The sequence below is a fragment of the Amborella trichopoda genome, chromosome 1 (genome assembly GCF_054954075.1).
Source record: "Amborella trichopoda isolate Santa Cruz 75 chromosome 1, AtrichopodaSantaCruz75HAP2 v2.0, whole genome shotgun sequence".
NCBI classification, from domain to species: domain Eukaryota; kingdom Viridiplantae; phylum Streptophyta; class Magnoliopsida; order Amborellales; family Amborellaceae; genus Amborella; species Amborella trichopoda.
The window spans coordinates 53,201,670-53,221,500 of NC_142336.1; the positions used below are offsets into that span (position 1 = coordinate 53,201,670).

The window sequence follows — 19,831 nt, forward strand, 5'->3', positions numbered from 1 at the left end:
ACTTCTCTCTCGAACCGAAAATTTTTATCGGAAGCTCCCTCTCAAATAATTGTGGGTAAGTAACATCGTCTTTCTGAAAAATAGTCTATTTTTAATAAATAGTGATATTTCCGTCTAGGATCTTTATTTTATCAGTTTTATGTGTAAGTGACATCGTCTTTCTGAAAAATAGTCTATTTTTAATAAATAGTGATATTTCCGTCTAGGATCTTTATTTTATCAGTTTTATGTGTAAGTGACCTCATTGTCTCGAAAAATAATCCATTCTTTTTAAAAATAAAATGAAATAATTAGTTCTGCTTATTATCATGAATTTTAGGCGCGATAAATTTTACGCGCACGTGACCTCATTATCTTGAAAAATAATCTTTTTAATAAAAATTGTGATATTTTATCTATGTTAGAAATTTTGAATGCTGTAAATTAGAAAAATAAATTTATTTATTTTTCTTGTCTATTGTTAGAAATAAATGTGACATTTCTGCTTTTAGTAAAATTGTGATATTTCTTTCTACTGTTTTGAATATTTAGACATTGTAAAATTCATGTGCAAATGACTGCCTTATTATTTAAAAATTGACATTTTTGCAATTGATTATAGTATTGTTGTGAAATGTTTATTTGTGAATTGATATTCCATAAATTGTGATAATTCCGTATTCTTGAATTTTTATAAGAGTTTTTCTATACATATTAAATTGGCAATTATGTTAGAATGCCTTTACAAACTGCTACCTTTCTAAATTTGAGCCCAAAATATTTGATTGGTTATTTTTGAAATGTTATAGAGAGTGATTGTTATTAATGGTTTAAGTGAAATTCATATTAATGGTTTCAGTGATATATTGAGTACATGATATTGCTGCTTTCGAATGTTTAAAGAGATTTAGAAATAATTTAAGTATGCAAGTGGACTCATCCGGTTCGCCGGTGAGGTATAAGTGGACCTATCCGGGACGCCGGTAAGGATTAAGTGGACTCATCCGGTACGCCGGTGAGGTATAAGTGGACCTGCATGGATTAAGTGAACCTATCTGGGACGCCGATAGGGATTAAGTGGACCCATCAGGACGCTGATGGGGTATATAAGTGACCTACTTGGGACGCCAGTAGGGTATTTTGTGAAATCCTTTGATTTATGTACTGCCGTTAAAAGTGTTATAAGCATTTCAATTACACGGATTTTACTTAATTATGCATTTATTGAAAGTGAAATTGTTGATGCATTTCTATTAATAGATCTCATTTTTAAAATATTGATATCTTTCAACCATGATTATTTTTAGGATTATGATGATCACTTACTGAGTAGCCAAACTCATCAAACTATGGTAAACATTTTTCAGGATAACTGCGGTTTCATTTGTGTCTTCGTCAAGATCAACTTTGGGAAGATATTGTAGTTTTATTTAAACTTTCTTTTGTTACTTTGTAAGACCTCGCCACTGTAAATTTGTCCTATCAATAGATGTATATATGTTTTGTCCGTCACATCTCAGGAATAATAGTATTGTAAATTCTTGGGGTGTGACAATTATGGTATCAGAGCAATAGGTTTAAGATTTTTAGGAAATTTAAAAATATTTTGCAATAATCAGGTACATAAATTTAGAGGACTAAATTTCTTTAAGGAGGGAAGAATGTAACAATCCTAAAATTTCAAAAAAAAAAAAAGGGAGAAAATATGCTTGTAAATAGGTGATGTTCTGTTTGAGTATGATGGTCCTTGGGGACCATCACTGTTTTCAAAAACTTTTGCTTTGAATTAACTTTTGTTTTGCCTTTACTTTTTCCTTTCCCCGCTTTTGCCTCCTGCTGCTTGCAGCTGGCAGCGTCCTTTAGCGGACGTGGTTTTCGTACGATAAACGTTTGCTTTTAACGCGACACCTCAGGTATGAGGTAAAGCGTAAGAAAATAATATAATAATACGTTATAAGAATTTAAATAAGGGATGTGAGCACTCCCACCCTAAAACAAAACTTTGAGATCTCTCTCTGGTCGAAACACAGTGAACTTCTCTCTCGAACCGAAAATTTTTATCGGAAGCTCCCTCTCAAATAATTGTGGGTAAGTAACATCGTCTTTCTGAAAAATAGTCTATTTTTAATAAATAGTGATATTTCCGTCTAGGATCTTTATTTTATCAGTTTTATGTGTAAGTGACATCGTCTTTCTGAAAAATAGTCTATTTTTAATAAATAGTGATATTTCCGTCTAGGATCTTTATTTTATCAGTTTTATGTGTAAGTGACCTCATTGTCTCGAAAAATAATCCATTTTTTTTAAAAATAAAATGAAATAATTATTTCTGCTTATTATCATGAATTTTAGGCGCGATAAATTTTATGTGCACGTGACCTCATTATCTTGAAAAATAATCTTTTTAATAAAAATTGTGATATTTTATCTATGTTAGAAATTTTGAATGCTGTAAATTAGAAAAATAAATTTATTTATTTTTCTTGTCTATTGTTAGAAATAAATGTGACATTTCTGCTTTTAGTAAAATTGTGATATTTCTTTCTACTGTTTTGAATATTTAGACATTGTAAAATTCATGTGCAAATGACTGCCTTATTATTTAAAAATTGACATTTTTGCAATTGATTATAGTATTGTTGTGAAATGTTTATTTGTGAATTGATATTCCATAAATTGTGATAATTCCGTATTCTTGAATTTTTATAAGAGTTTTTCTATACATATTAAATTGGCAATTATGCTAGAATGCCTTTACAAATTGCTACCTTTCTAAATTTGAGCCCAAAATATTTGATTGGTTATTTTTGAAATGTTATAGAGAGTGATTGTTATTAATGGTTTAAGTGAAATTCATATTAATGGTTTCAGTGATATGTTGAGTACATGATATTGCTGCTTTCGAATGTTTAAAGAGATTTAGAAATAATTTAAGTATGCAAGTGGACTCATCCGGTTCGCCGGTGAGGTATAAGTGGACCTATCCGGGACGCTGGTAGGGATTAAGTGGACTCATCCGGTACGCCGGTGAGGTATAAGTGGACCTGCAGGGATTAAGTGGACCTATCTGGGACGCCGATAGGGATTAAGTGGACCCATCAGGACGCTGATGGGGTATATAGGTGACCTACTTGGGACGCCAGTAGGGTATTTTGTGAAATCCTTTGAATTATGTACTGCCGTTAAAAGTGTTATGAGCATTTCAATTACACGGATTTTACTTAATTATGCATTTATTGAAAGTGAAACTATTGATGCATTTCTGTTAATAGATCTTCTTTTTGAAAATATTGATATCTTTCAACCATGATTATTTTTAGGATTATGATGATCACTTACTGAGTAGCCAAACTCATCAAACTATGGTAAACATTTTTCAGGATAACTGCGGTTTCATTTGTGTCTTCGTCAAGATCAACTTTGGGAAGATATTGTAGTTTTATTTAAACTTTCTTTTGTTACTTTGTAAGACCTCGCCTCTGTAAATTTGTCCTATCAATAGATGTATATATGTTTTGTCCGTCACATCTCAGGAATAATAGTATTGTAAATTCTTGGGGTGTGACAACCACATAATATGAGATTTCTTTATGTGGGTGATTTTGGATATCACCACATCCAAGGTTTATATAGAGGCCAAGAGACGGGTCAATTAAACGCGATAGTATTTTTTTGCTTCTCCGAGTCTCAAGCCTAAACAAATCAAGACTGCACTTATTAATATGGACCTCCTTGTACTAATGGTAAAAGAAATATTGTTTCGTACGGGGCTGGACTGCATTTGTACAATATGCGGTTCAAAGGTATAAAAGATCCATCTTAAAGATTGATGCAAATAGGTGGTCCATTTAAAAACAATTGTAACTAACGGTCCTAATGTTTTCTTAATATAGTTATTATTTTTAGTTTTTTTAAATTATTTATTTATTCACATTCAAGATCTCCATGTTAAAGATTTTATATTTTAAAATAATTAAGATTAAATTATATTTAAAACTATATATATATATATAAATTTTTTATATAAATAATTTATATATGAATTATTTTATATAAATTAATTGTAAATTTGGTGCGGTTAGTAAAAGAGGTCGATCTTGAACAATTGCAGTGAAAGATGGATACAAATAAGTAGTTCGTCTAAAAACAACGGTAACTAACGGTCCAAATGTTTTCTTAATATAATTATTATTTCTAGTTTTTTTTTTTTTAAAAATCATGTCCATGTTCTCTATGTTAAATATTATATATTCTCTAAAAATTAGAATCAAATTAGAATGATATGATTTTGATCAAACGGCCATATCTTGAGATTCCGGCATCTGATCGTCATGAAAATGGGCCCATTGCAACCGTGAGACAAAGGTAAACATTACTAAGTAAAATTCATGCAAGATGGAAGAACGGCTGACATGTAATTTCAAGTTTAAAGTAGCAAGTTTTTTGGTTGCCGGAATCTCATTTTTCAGCGATCCTCCCATTTGAGCAAGTGTTCAAATGACGATCAAATCGAACGATTTTTGTCACAAAATGATCATGATAAAATTCCCTTTAATTTGTAATGAAGAAATTGATCAAGAACCTATTAAATCGGGCTACACAAAGATTTGAAAATTTTCAAGTTCTTAAAGATGGCTGGAATTTGGATAATGAACAAAAAGTACAGTTCGGGCTTCATGATGTATATCAAAACGACATCGATGATTTGAATAGCATTTCTGCAATGATGGATTGTCAAAAAGAGTGCCGAAAAGCTTCCAAATTGACCTCAAAAGATGGCAATGGCATGGGGCTTCTTCGAGAGGAGAGGGACTAATTTGTCCTTTTTCAATTTCTACATATGGTTACTTTGGTCATTTTTCCCAAAGATGTGAATTTACTTTCATTTAAAATTAAATATAATTTTAGTCAATTTGAGTTACTTTTGGGCATCCACCCATGTTTTAGTGGATGTATATATAAGCTTGTTGATTCATTTTTGTAAGGAGTTGGCAAAAATTGAATATAGTGAGTTGAAGTTAAGAGAGAATGTGTTATTTGAGCCTTATTGAAAACCCTTCACCCTTGAGAGAGAAGAGAGATAAACCTTTGCACATACCCCTCTCCCATACTCTTTACTTCCATACACCTTACGGCATACGCCACTCCTCAATTCCATACACCCTACATCATACATCACTCCTCACTTCCATACACACTGCACCCTACACCATACCTACCCATCCACCACTCCTACCCATGCATCATACCTATACCTATACACCATACTCCTATCCATACACCATACATACACCCATACCCATTACCATACTCACTTAAGCCCACAATCATCATCCCATACACCCTAGCCTAATCCACCTAACTTAGCCCACCTAACCTAGTCCAGCCAAGTTAACCATCACCCTAGCCTTGGACCATAGGACTCAGGCCCCTCAAGGGTGCTCAACCAATACCGTAGGAGCTTGCCTAGCCGTTGAGTTAGAGCCATGCCCTCGTCCCTTGGATACCGGGCCCAATCTTTCCTCTTTCGGGCCACAGTCCGGGTTCTCTCTCTCTTTTCGACCGCAGGCCAGATCCCCTCTTTCAGGCCGCGGGGCCGATCAATTCGCTTTCTCTCTTGGGCCATAGGCCCCCATATTTCTGCTCTCATTCTTCTCTTCCCGACTCCCTTCTCTCTCTCCCTCTCTCTGTCTCCCTTCTCTTTTTCTCTCTCTCACACTTGAGCCTACTGCCCGCACCCCACAAGCTTCTCTCTCACGAGCAGCCCCTTTTTCTTTCTTTCCCTTCGCTTTCTCTCTCTCCCTCACGAGTCCCCACATCTCTCTCTCCATCATGAGAAAGCAGGGTTGTTATTCCCCTCTCTTCTTTGTTTCTCTCTCGCTCCCTTTTCCTCTCTCTCTCTCATTTTCTCTCTCCCCTTCCCTCTCTATCTCCCTCATTCTCTCCCCCCGTCTATCACCTGACAACAACAAGACTGCCTTCCCCTTCTCTCACTCTCATCTTCTCTCTCTCTCATTCCCTCTTTATCTCTCTCTCCCCCTCGTCTATCACATGAAGGCTTTGTTCCATTCTCTCAATCTTATATTCTCTCTTTCTCTCCAAATCTCTCTCTCTCCTCTTTTTCTCACCCTTAATCTCTCTCATTCCTCTCACGGGGCAGGGTTGCGGCCCCCTATCTTCTCTCCCATGCTCTCCCTTTCTCTCTTTCCCGCTTTTTCTCTCTCCTCTTCTTCTCTCCCCTAATCTCTATTTCCTCTCACGAGGGCTACTGCCCGCCAATCTTCTGTCTCATCTTCTCCTCATCTCTCAATCTCTATCTCTCATCTATCACATGAAAGTGTTGTCCCATTCTCTCACTCTCATATTCTCTCTCTTTCTCTCCATCTCTCTCTCTCTCCTCTTCTTCTCACCCTTAATCTCTCTCATTCATCTCACGGAGCAGGGTTGCTGCCCCCCGTCTTCTCTCCCATGCTCTCCCTCTTTCTCTCTTTCCCGCTTTTTCTCTCTCCTCTTCTTCTCTCCCCTAATCTCTATTTCCTCTCACGTGGGCAGAATCTTCTGTCTCATCTTCTCCTCATCTCTCAATCTCTATCTCTCATCTCCCTTTCACTCCCTCTCTCTTTTACTCTCCTCTTTTTTTTTATCTCTCTCAAGGGCAGCAACCTAGTGGCTCTCTCATCTTCTCTCAATCTCTCACTTTCTCTCTCTCTCTCACACATCTCTCTTTCACTCCCTCTCTCTTTCTCCTTTATCTCTTTATTTTTCTCTCTTTTCTCTTTCTCTTTCTATTTCTATTTCTCTCTCCTCTCTCTTTTCTCTCTCTCTCTCTTCTTTTTTCTCCCCATCAATCTCTATCTCACTCTTTTCTTACTCTTATTCTGTTATTTCTCTATCTCGTCTCTCTCTTCCTTTTATTTCTTTTATATTTCTTCTCCTTCTTCATTATTCACTCCTCTACCTCTCCACTCCCCTACCTCTCTTTTTGTTCACTCTCATTCTTTTTTATTAAAAAACCTACTCGGTCTCTATATCTCTTAAAGTTCTCTATCACAAAGCCCTTTATATATTTCTTGAAAAAAAAAAACATACAAAACTCAATCTCTTCCCTAAACTTTCATTCTTTCTTTAAAATCCTCATTTTACTTCCTAAAACTCCTCTACTCTTTTTCCAAATCTCTTACACCATTTCTTTACCACTTAACCCTTATCTTTACCTTACATTTACACCTACTTTACTTTCTAACATTTTTCAAAGACTACCCTTCTCCATTCAATCACTCATTATCATTCATACATATATAAACTTCATTTACTTTATTAATTATTACCATACATCATGCATTAGGGGGCTCTTGGGCTTGTTCCCATAAACTGTTGACTTCTTGAATCCTCCGGGGTATTTCGATCACAAGTCGAATACCTTTTCTTTGTCGACTGGTAATACGTCGTGGGAGAGGTGACGTCAGAAGATTACCCATTTTATCGGGTGAAATTTCCCCTTGTTTTTTACTATCTCTCTTAACCTCTTAACCCATAAACACAACCCCCACCTTTCAAACCTATCGCATCTAACAAACAATGAGCCAAGGGACACCTCTCAAAAGCCATAGACAAATGTGAAAATAGTGTTTTGCAGTAAAGTGATGGAGCTAAATTCAAACCACACTGCAATGACAGTCAGAGCTATTTCTAAGCGATATAAAAGGATGAATTGCCTAGATGCGTTCCCTGAACCCAGCTGGTGTGGTAGGTGCTTGAGCCCTTTCTCGCCGACCAAAATATCTCTTGTGTTGGTTCATATCTACACTTCATGCACAAACACATACGAGCGTGGGCCCTGCAGTTGTTCAAGAGAGGATTCCTCAGACCGGATCACCCGACCGGTGACGACGAGAAATCAGGCCCAACCATCGGACTGGTTGCATGCTAATCGCATCCTAAGTACATGTTCCATCAAAACTTTACTACAAGAGGCGATTGGAGTGGTGGCCTTGAAAATCTAGTTTCACAAATTCAAAGTTCCAAAATAGTATAAATTGGATAGATTTATAAACATTCAAAAATCTTAAGGGCCTGTTTGGGCACATGGATTTTGGGACATAGATTTTTATTATCATGATAATATTGAAATCCACCGTTTGGGTTGTTCAATAGCTAGGAAATTAAAATTCTATGGAAATTAAATCTTGGAATAACTTTTACACGTTCAATTCCATACAAAAAGTTGTTTTTATTTTATTTTCAAGGCCCGATGATTCCACTTGTTAGCCCCCTCGTTCTGAAACATAGGGCACATTTGGCATGCATGAAAATTTTAGAGAGAGAAAGTACCTTAAAATCTATAAGAAAAATTATCTTCAAAAATTTGAGAGAGAGAAACTATCTAAAATCTTAAGTTTTAAAGAGAGAGTATACTAAAATTTAAGATATAGAAATTATATAAAGTTTTAGAGATAAAAACTACCTGAAATTTTTATCAAGATAGAAATGATCTCAAAATTTATAGAGAGATAAATCATATCAAATTTTAAGTTTTAAAGAGATAATAAAATAGAGAGAAACTACATCAACTTTTGAAGAGAGAAAGTACCAAAAAATTTTAGATACAGAAACTATATAAACTATCTCAAAATTTTTAAACAGAGAAACTATATAAAATATTAAGTTTTAGAGGGAAAAGGCATTCCTAAAATTTCAGAGAGAGGGATCACGATACATTTTAGAAAGAGAAATTGCCAGAAATTTTGTAGAGAGAAATGTATAAAATTCTTTAGACTGGGAAACTATCTCAAATTTTAAGTTTTAGATAGATAAAATATATTGCAATTTTAAAGATAGGAATTATAACAAATTTTCTAGAGAAAAACCACCTAAAAAAAATTGGAGAGAGAGACCATCTCAAAATTTATATAGAGAGAAACTATTGTAAATTTTATGATTTAGATAGAGAAAGTATCTTAAAATTTTAGAGAGCAACACTAGATCAAAATAAAAAGATAGAAAAAATACTTAAAAGTTTCAGAGAAAAAACCTATCTCAAAATTTTTAGAGAGAGAAACCATATTAAATTTTAAGTTGTAGAGGGATAAAGTATATTAAATTTTTATAGAAATAAACTGTATCAAAGTTTAAAGAGATGAATTATCTCAAATTATAAGTTTTAGAGAGATAAAGCATCTTAAAATTTAAGAGTGATTATATCAAATTTTAGAGAGGGAAAGTACTTAAAGATCTTTAGAGAGATAAACTATCTCAAAAAATTTAATAGAACTGACTAATCTTAAGTCAAAGGGTCGAGAACTTAATGCCAATATTCCATTATTTCGTAACAACTAGGAGCCCGGCCTTACTTTCGCACTATTACGTATATTAATTGTTAAAAGTATTGGAGTTAGTTGAATATATTTATCGAAATAACCCAATCATTTCTTGCTAATGCCTACAAAAAAATATTGTACTGGCATGGATAAAGTTAAAACAACAGTAATATTGATATCATTTGTAGGTGCAACTAACTCCCCCTGAGGTAGGGTTGGCCTATAGTAGGCCATTGCCACCCTTCATGCTCCCCACCCAAAAAATTGAGATTGAAAGAGGCCATTTATTTTTAGAAAGATAAACTATCTCCAATTTTAAGTTTTAAAGAGAGAAACTATATCAAATTTTATAGATTTAAGATGTTGTACAAATTGTGATAATCTGGATCTTCGAACCCTAATTTGGATGGATTTTTTGGTGGAACTTTGCCAAGTCAAAAATTGGGGATTTTTTATTCAAAGGTTTTTATGGTATTATGTTCTAATTTGATTCAATGGATTTTAACATAAACCCTAACAACATACTTAGGGATAAAAAATTATTTTTTAGGGAAGTTTTTTTTTTTTTTTTAAATAATATATTTTTTAGAAATCATGGAAATAACAATTATATAAAACATGAAAAAAGTTTTCATCTTTTAGAAGAAAAAAATACACGTAAGTTTATTTGAACCAATTTTTTCATAAATATCAATAAGACGCGTTTTAAATGTTTATGTAGAAAAAACACGTATTTTTTCCGATCTTTTAAAAAAATCGTGCTTTTAAACGTTTTTGAAAAAAACTCCATATTTTTAAAAAAGGTCTCGTTCTTCTCATCCATTGTATTTAGTAAATTGTCTTTCCCTCCCTCTCTCTCTAATATCGGTTGAATGAGTAAATCCTCTCTCTTCCATGCGGTGTACAGTGATGACTTAACATCGTTCTTCTCATCCAGTGCATTAAGCAAACTCTCTTCCCCCCTCTCTACAATCTAGTGTTAATGAGTAAATCCTCTCCCTCTCTTCAATTGTTGTGCCGTGATGACTCAATATCTTTATTCTCATTCATTACATTTAGCAAACTCTCTTGCCTCCCTCTCTCTGTATTATAGGGTAATCAATAAATAAATTCATTGCATTTAGTCTCCCTCTCTCTCGATAATCTAGGGTAAACCTTTCCCATCAGTATATTCTCTCCCTAAGGCCTATCTCTCTCCAATCAGTCATTGCATTTAGTAAAAGATTAAATTTCTATACGGCCAAGACATTGTGAAAACCAAATAAAACTTCACCTCAAATCATGTTTTGAAAAGCATTTTGGTAATAGAAAGCTTCATGGTCTAAATTAATTTTCGATAATAAAATTTGAAACTCAATGGACATATCTTGTGGATTTATCAGCACTTAATTTTAAGATGAATTGAACAGTGTAGATAATTTGTTATAATATATACATAATTTTTAGAGTTGAAAATCCTAATTTTTTTTTACAACTAATATTTTAAAGCCAAAACAATTGATGTAAAAGTTTTTCGATACTTGAATTGTAATTTTGATAAATTATGAAGTGAGGCTTTATTTATTTCGATAGGACTGTAGCTCTATCAAAATATTTTCTTTTAGGGGATGAAACTCTCTTTTCGTCTTCCCTCTAAAAGATAGAATCAATGGTCAATGAAAAAAAAATAATGATCTCATAGGACCTTCTCCATCAATGTGTAGGATCTAAAATGATTATCATTAAATTTAATACGAATCTTTTAAAAAAATTATTAATAATTTTATAAGATCTTTTTCATTAATATATAAAATACAAAAAAATCATCAATAAATTTAACACAAATCTTCTCTTAAAAAGTTGCTTATGTATAAAAAACGTTAATGCTTATCGTTCCAAGTTCTACATGACGGGAGAGGGTCCTCCCCACTTTATGTCAAGGATCGAAAGGGATCATTTTTAAATTTAATACGAATCCCAAAAAAAGTGATAAGGGTAGAATTTAACTTATGTAAAAAATTCCTCCCAAACTTAATGCTTATCCTTTGGGTTTAGGCCGTACATAGATGGAAGAGAATCCTAGAGGACCATTTATAATGAATAAATCCTAGTCTTTCACAAGCCTCTCTCTTTCTCTCTATAATTTTACCACGTCCTCTATCTCTCCCCTCTAAAACGTCTCATTCTCTTTCAATAATTGATGTGAATTCCGCCCCTTCCGCCCCTTCCGCCCCTCTATTGCCTGAATAAATCCCCTCTCCCTCTAAAACCTCTCTCTTTCTCAGAATTGACCACAATTCTGTACGCTCTGGTCGCCGCCTCCTCCTCCTTCCCCTTTCCTATATAAGTTTTTCTCAGTACTGTCTCATTTATATCTCAACCTCTCTCTCTTCCCCCACATGGCGATCTCAAGAGCCGCTGCCTCTGTTATCCCTGCCCTCTTATCCAAGGGCCCTGCAATTTCCAGACATCTCCATGTAAGTATTTCTTTTTCGACGTTTCTCTTGATCGGTTTTTTTTTTGGCTTTTCGTTTTGTTCTAATTTGATTGGAATTTATTTTCCTCTTGTAAATGAAACATCGATTTTATTTTCATGGGATTTGCAGAGTTTATTTAGCACCTTAGGTTCATGTGGTTCTTTTGGTACGCTTTGCTGGATTTAGCGCTTGGACTGTTCAGATTTTCGATAAGTGTGCGGCCATGATTTTCTTAGGCTGAGATGAATATAAATGCGTGCCAGGTGGACGGTTCAGATTTGTGGCCCCATTTTTTAAGAACAGCCCTAGAACCCATGGCCTTTGGCTCACCCAAAAGAAGGGAAGGGATGTGCATAGGGGTGGCAATGCGTCCTGATGGATCAGGGACCCGGTTTACATCTTCTAGTTAGCATCGATTTTAATAAGTGGGCGGCCATGATTTTCTTATGCTAGAAGGATATACATGTGTGCCAGGTGGACGGTTCGGATTTGTTGGACATGTCCTATGGCCCAGCTCTGAAACCTTAGGACCTTGGCTAACCAAAATAAGGGAAGGGATGGGCATGGGGCTGGCAATGGGCCCAGATCCGACCCGTTAACCAAAAAGATTTCTTATTCATAGGAGAATATATAGTCCATCTACTCCTTCAGATAAAACTCAACCTAGGAGCCTGAAGAAAACCCATGGGCCTAATGAAGATAAAGTTCAATGATTGCACAATAATTGTCCATTTGCGTGGAGAGAAAGATCTAGATGTCGTTCTTTTTTTGTGTGGAGAGAAAGATCAAGATGCCATTCTTTTTTTTTTCTTTTTTTTAAAAAAAAACAGTCAGTTTGTTTATATGGGAAAGCCTTTTATCTTCCTCTACAAGATAGAAATTCACGATCTCATGTCTCTACATTATTATTTTTTAATTATTTTTTTATAAATTAAAATTTGTATGTCCATTTTTCTATTAAAATCGCATTAAAAAAAATATAAAACAAATATTTTCAGTAAAATAAAATGATCAAAATACCTTTAAAGTTTTAAAAAGTATTTTGGTCATTATTTTTTGTCAAAAAGTTATTGTTAATATTTTTTAATAAATGTGTGTATCAAATTTTATATTCAAAAACTTAAAAATAAAATATTTTAAAATGTTTGATCTAAGATCAAAAGATGAGTGGTAAAAAATGAGCGCTGAATGGTATGAGGAGGATAGAACTTGTTATAAGGGTACATAGAAAGCTTTTCTTTGGATTCCAAAATTTCAAATAGAAAAAAGAAATCTCTGGCAATGATGTCGAAGGAACTGTTGTACAGAATGATCCATTAGGAGTATACTATTCGTCCTCCACCGTTTTAAGTAGTGGCGTACCTCTTCAAAAACATATATTAAAATACGATGAGCTGGCACTTTTCAGAATATTGGATAAGTTCAAGGCTTTTAAAAACTGCAGTCCAAGTGTATCCTTCAACCCAGCCACGTGGGGTGGCATTATCGATACACGATAAGGTCTGTCCCTTAAAGTAGAGACGAGTGTCACCGGCTACTTTTTTTTTTTTTAATGCGCCTTAGCATTAGAAATTGAAGGGATTTAGGGTCCGCCAACCAATCAACCTCATAAAATAAAAAAATAAAAAAAATAATCCATATATTTGGAAGAAAATGATATTTTAAAATTGGAATGAAATTTTGTTTATGGACTTTTTTATATATATTAATCATCTCGGAGTTAAAATTATTACTAAAAGAAAAACTCTTAAATATGTTTTTTTTACTCTTAGACAAGAGGTTTATGAGGCATTACGAGAGAGAGGTAACATCACAGATCGGAACCGGCCACGTAAAACCGAACTGGCCTTTGGCTCTCACCCGGTTTAGCAAGTCCTGTCGGTGATTTGAAAAACATTAAAAAAAAAAAAATTATATAATCCTAAGAAAATGAACTTAGGCATTTTTTAGTTCCTCAAATATTTACTTTATTGTTTTCCTAAGTTCATAACAAGGGTGAACAAGTTGGTCCCGCGGAAGGACCATATTCATACCTTTAATATTCTCTTTTCGTTTGACAGGCAATCAAATGGTGCTGGATATTAAATTAAAATAAAATAAAATAACTTGTCTAACTTCATTTTGGCGGCTTTAACCAGTCATAATTGAAGTTCAACAAGATCATTCAAATCGGATTGAAACTTGTTTTTACTCAATACACGGTTGAGACGAACGATAAATTGGTGTTTCTTTTGCTGCATGCTGAATTGAGACATTGTTGTTGTTGTTGTTATAGGCATCATCAGGAAGCAAGAAGATCGTGGGCGTGTTTTACAAGGCCAACGAGTATGCGTCCATGAACCCGAACTTCTTGGGTTGTGCAGAGAATGCTCTTGGCATAAAGGGTTGGCTTGAATCTCAAGGCCACCAATACATAGTAACAGATGACAAGGAAGGCCCCTACTGTGGTTAAGTATTATTATCCATTATGCTCAATTCACAGAGAGAGAGAGACAGAGAGGGAGCCTGTTTGACTTTTGATCAAATGCTCATTTACTCGTCTCGGGTTTCGGACACGGGTCATGCAGGAGCCCCAGCTAAAAAAGGGTTAAAATTTTGATAAAAAAATGCATGAAAATTGTTCAAGATAAAAAAACTGATAAAAAACAAAGTAAACCACGAGCAATGTTAAACGTCCAAATAAAAATTTCATAAAAGATGAATTTGGAAAAGGAAAAGCATCTCCTCCACATCATGTGGACGGGTGGAAGGGTGGACGAATTTCATGTTTGAATTTTGAGGTGTAGGTCTCTTTTTCTAAAGATAACTAAATAAAATGATCACAAAATATTTTAAATAAAAATATCAAAATACCACTAAATTTATTTTGATCAATAATTTTATTCGAAATATTATTTTTATTTGATTCTATTTATAAAAATGAAGCTAAAGCCTAAATTCAGATTAATATCATTTTTGAATAAAGATTTAAAAAAAAAATCATTTTTAGCCCCTGGATGAGGCTGGTTCAATCTGAACCAGGTGTGTGTGCACCTCTGAAGCATACACATGTTGTGGACACAATACCAAACCTTTGGAAAAATTTGATTTATGGCCAGAAAGTATTCAAAAAAATAAAGAAAAGGGGAAATATAAAAACTTATAAAAATGAAGCTAAAGCCTAAATTCAGATTAATATCATTTTTGAATAAAAATTAAAAAATATCTTTTTTAGCCCTTGGATAGGCTGGATCAATCTGAACCAGGTGCGTGTGCACCTATGAAGCATACACATGTTGTGGACACAATACCATCCACAACCCTTTGGAAAAAATTTGATTTATGGCCAGAAAGTATTCAAAAAAATAAAGAAAAGGGAAAATATAAAAATAGGGCATTTGTCACGAAAACTCACAAATCATCATGAACAAATGTAAAAAATTATATATAAAATTAACATGCATTAATTTTACAAATAAATATATTTTTAAGAACTTTTTTACTTTACCTGAGTTTTGTACACAAGAATTGGCAGGCATCTCTCGCCAAGTTTTTTAAAACACTAATGGTTAGAACATGTATCGAATATGATACATAACATTAATGGGAAACATTTTAGAAACTGCAGTTGTGCACTCATTTTGGAGAAAGATATTATTCTTTAAAGGGAAAGCTTTTATGTTCCCTTTACAACTATCCTCCCCTTATCCAACCCTCCTCTATTTTTCAATGGAGATTGCCCCAATCACAATGTCACGGCTCTATATTGTTTTATTTTTTACACCAAAGTTTGGGCGTCCATTATTCTATTAAACTCTGTTTTGTTTTTTATATCAAATTTTGGGCGTTCATTCATTAGTTAAACTCTCACTAACTAAAAATATAAAAAGAATATTTTTAATAAAATAAAATGACCGAAATACCTTTAAAAGTTTGAAAGGGTATTTTTGTCATTACTTTTTATCAAAAAATTATTGTTAATATTTTTTTTATAGGTGCGCCCCAAGGAGAAGATGCACGTACCAAATTTCATATTAAAAAAATTTGTATTAAAAAAAACTAAAAATAAAATACTTTGACTCATCTAAATATTACTAAATGATTTATTTAGATAAAATTTTGGATTTTGAGTTCATGAACACCTAGATCTTTCTCTCTAAAATTGGAAAGTTCAGGTAAAACCTTGGGATGAACACCATACTTCATTGAATTATTATCTACTTTCCCTTGAATCATCTTTCAAATGGATACCCATCATTGCATTATAATGGCTTTCTCTCTTATCAAAAGTCGAAGAAACACTTGATATTTGCAAATTATCGTTTGTTTCACTCATCAAGAGCCCAAGAAACACCTTTCATTCCAAAGTCATCAAGACCGAATTGGATTGGCAAGCATGACCGGTTGGACTGCCAAGTCTTTTCTTAGTTTGACCGATAATTTTTTTGTAATATTTTTTATATTTTTAAACAATTATCTATATTTTTCTCTATATTTTTAAATTCAGTCCAACTGGTTTGATTGGATCAGACACTTTACTGGTTCGGGTATCTTTACTGGTTCGGGTATCAATCCCATTCTAACTAATTTGTCCTTCTCTATCATCACAGAGCTCGAGAAACATATCCCCGACCTCCATGTTCTGATATCGACACCATTCCACCCAGCCTATGTAACAGCTGAGCGTATAAAGAAGGCAAAAAATTTAGAGCTTCTCCTTACTGCTGGTATTGGTTCTGACCACATCGATCTGAAAGCTGCTGCTGCAGCTGGCTTAACAGTTGCAGAGATCACAGGGAGCAATGTGGTATCAGTAGCTGAGGATGAACTCATGAGAATTCTCATTCTTGTTCGAAATTTTTTGCCTGGTTATCACCAAGTCATCAAAGGTGAATGGAATGTTGCAGCGATAGCATATAGAGCTTACGACCTTGAGGGGAAAACAATTGGGACTGTTGGAGCTGGTCGTATAGGGAAGCTTTTGCTTCAAAGGTTGAAGCCTTTCAACTGCAATTTGTTGTATCACGATCGAATCAAGATGGAGCATGAATTGGAGGCACAAATTGGAGCTCAATTTGAGCCGGATGTTGATGCTATGCTTCCGAAATGTGATGTGATTGTTATCAACACACCACTTACTGAGAAAACCAAGTAAATTTCTATGTCCTTTTGTGCTTTTGTAGTTCATCTTTTTTCTTTTCTTTCGTGGAGTCACTTTTTTCTCGCTTTCTTGCTTCTTCTTTTTTTGATGAGTGGTGAGGGTTAATTTTTTGTGATTATTTTGTTATGTTATTTGTTGGTCTCTTCTTTCTTTCTTTCTGGGTAGTTCAGTAGTAAGATACAGGCTTGCCTTTTAGTGTTGCAATTGTCAACACTAAGTAATCAAGCCGAAGCTTGAATCCTCGAAAGAAGGGGGTAGGTTGGATTCTTTGGTCTTTTGGGACAATCTTCAAGGGTTTGAACCCTTGACCTCCCTCACCAAATGGCGATGTCTACCACTGATCCAATGCCTAAGGGGCACTGTCTCTCATTTTTATCATTCTTTTAGATTTTAAAAGAATAACTGTCTCTCATTTTTATCATCCTTTTAGATTTTAAAAGAATAACAAATCTTTTGGAATGAGAAAGCAATCAACTTGGCATGTGTTAAATGACTTATTTTTCTTATATTAGCCTGCCTCAATTTTATTTTTAGATATTTTTCGGGTATGAAATTGGTGTTTCAGGGGAATGTTTGACAAGAACCGTATTGCTAAGTTGAAGAAGGGAGTTCTGATTGTGAACAATGCAAGGGGTGCTATCATGGATACTGACGCAGTTGCTGAGGCTTGTTCTAATGGCCACATTGGAGGTAACTAGTAACATAAACCCCCCCCCCCCCCCCCCCCCCCCTTCCTCTTTCTTTCTCTCTATGCACACATAGAAACGAGATATGAGAAAGATCAGAGTATGCATGTTTGTATGTATGTATATGTTACGTTGGTATGCATTTTCTTACAATCTTGTATTGGTAAGCTTCAGTTGTTAGAATCTCGTGTATAAGCATCTGGATTTTAGTTCTTCGGGCGACTAAAACGGCATAGATGAGCTTGAAACGAAATTGAAGCAGCCTTCGCATAAACCTGAATTTGTTTGCTCTTCTATTATGATAGGAATTTACAAACTATTTCACAATATGTGTGCGTTTGTGCATGCATACATACACATCGCATTTTTTGTGTGCATGTGCATGTGCATCAATTGGAATTTATATTTTTTGAATCCTGATTTCAGGTTATAGTGGGGATGTGTGGAATCCACAACCAGCTCCGAAGGATCACCCATGGCGCTATATGCCCAATCATGCCATGACTCCTCATATCTCTGGCACCACCATCGATGGCCAGGTCTCTCTCTCTCCCTACATGTGTTTGTGTGTGTGTTTTTTCATTATTCTTGTGAACTGATAAAGGATTTACAGATACGTTATGCGGCTGGAGTGAAAGACATGTTGGAGAGATACTTCAAGGGTGAGGACTTCCCCCCTCAAAATTACATTGTCAAGGAAGGTAAACTGGCAAGTCAGTACGTATGATTTTCTAGCCCTCTTTCAAGATCAAGCTCCTGTGGGGACAAATGTTAGGCAGAATAAGTGTTGGGCTGCATTCTTGAATTAGTTGGGTTTTTTCTTGAATGATAGCCTTTGGAATGGAATAAATATTGCTAGCTGGAAGGGAAAATGAGATTTCATACAATTTTTACAAGATATGTACTGGAAATGAATGGATCCAAGTGGTCTTAATCACACTTTCTGAGTATTTGTGTTTTGCTATTATTAATCCAAGTGGTCTTAATCCAAGTAGGTTTCCATTTCCGCTTATGCGTTCGAAAACCAAGTATTCCTACAACAAGTAGGAGCCTGTATTCTCCACAGATCTACCCCAAAAATAATCTTATTTCTTTCATGATATTGTCAAAAAATATTTGTGTGCATTTTTTGCTATTAATTTAGCTCGGACAACATATAATTTGTAGGAAAATGATTCTATAAGCTAACGGCTGTATGAAAAGAACAAATAGCTAGAGAGATCTTTTGGACTAGAATATACTATTTCTAATTAAACAAATATAAATATTTTCGATTAAAAAATATAAGTTTTATTTTTGAGTTTTGAAAGGCCTAGGTTCGCTGTCTACCAAATAGAAAGCTATCATTGGCTGAAATGGTGGACTCATTTTGCGCGAAATCATTGTTTTTGTCATTAGATGAGATTTACATGTGTGCCAGCTTTAAAGTTTGAATAGAATCAAAGCAAGAATCAAGTCTCACTTTAAAGAAGATAGACTAGAGTGAGACTTGAGATTCAACTTGACGTTCCAGAGTTGAGATTCAATTGGACGTGCAACATCTGTTCAAACAATATATAACAATTTTTTGTGTGAGGTTTTGGATCCAAGAAAAACCTGATAAGACTATTTTTCAAACAAAAGAAAGGTGCTTTATGAGGTCTTCAACACCTCCTGAAAAAATTGATGTGATATCTACAAAAATTGATGTAATATCTACAAAATTTGGGGTTTTGTAGGTATAACATCATTGTGCTCAAGAGGTTATATCTACAAAATTTGGGGTCTTTAAAATTATTTTTAACATAAGATTTACTTGAGGGAGCAAATGGGCAGCATGCTCTTGTAAGATTAGCATATCTTTTGGCATCTTAGATTGCCTCCTAAAACTTGGGTCAAGGGTGTGGTTTGTATAAGGGCCCACATTAAATAATCAAAGTAATGTACAACTCTAATTTTGTTAGAAGATGTCATTTTGGTATCAAGGGTGTGGATTGTATAAGGTATCGTTATTAAATAATCAAAGTAATGGGCAAACTCTAAATTTTGTTAGAAGGTGTCATTTTGGGGGACGAAATTTTTGAGATGGCTAGAAAATATATTTTCACTTGTAATTATGAAATTTAAAATTTTAAAATTAGCGGATTGAGCAGATCAATAAACACTTGATAATATTAAAAAATGACAGTTTAAATAATGTGTTACAATATATATCATTTTTTATACTTGAAATCATTTTTTATTTCTCCATATCATATATCCCAAGGTTGAGAT

At 34.2% G+C, this 19,831-nt stretch overlaps 1 protein-coding gene across 1 annotated transcript; it reads left to right on the forward strand.

Annotated features, from left to right (window-relative positions):
• The first annotated feature begins 11,565 nt into the window (after positions 1–11,565).
• On the forward strand, positions 11,566–18,569 carry FDH (formate dehydrogenase). Its single transcript, XM_006844899.4, has 6 exons — positions 11,566–11,752; positions 14,028–14,199; positions 16,342–16,882; positions 17,458–17,582; positions 18,005–18,117; positions 18,192–18,569. The coding sequence occupies exons 1-6, from the start codon at positions 11,675–11,677 to the stop codon at positions 18,303–18,305; spliced, it is 1,143 nt and encodes a 380-aa protein (XP_006844962.1). The 5' UTR covers positions 11,566–11,674; the 3' UTR covers positions 18,306–18,569.
• Positions 18,570–19,831: the final 1,262 nt, after the last annotated feature.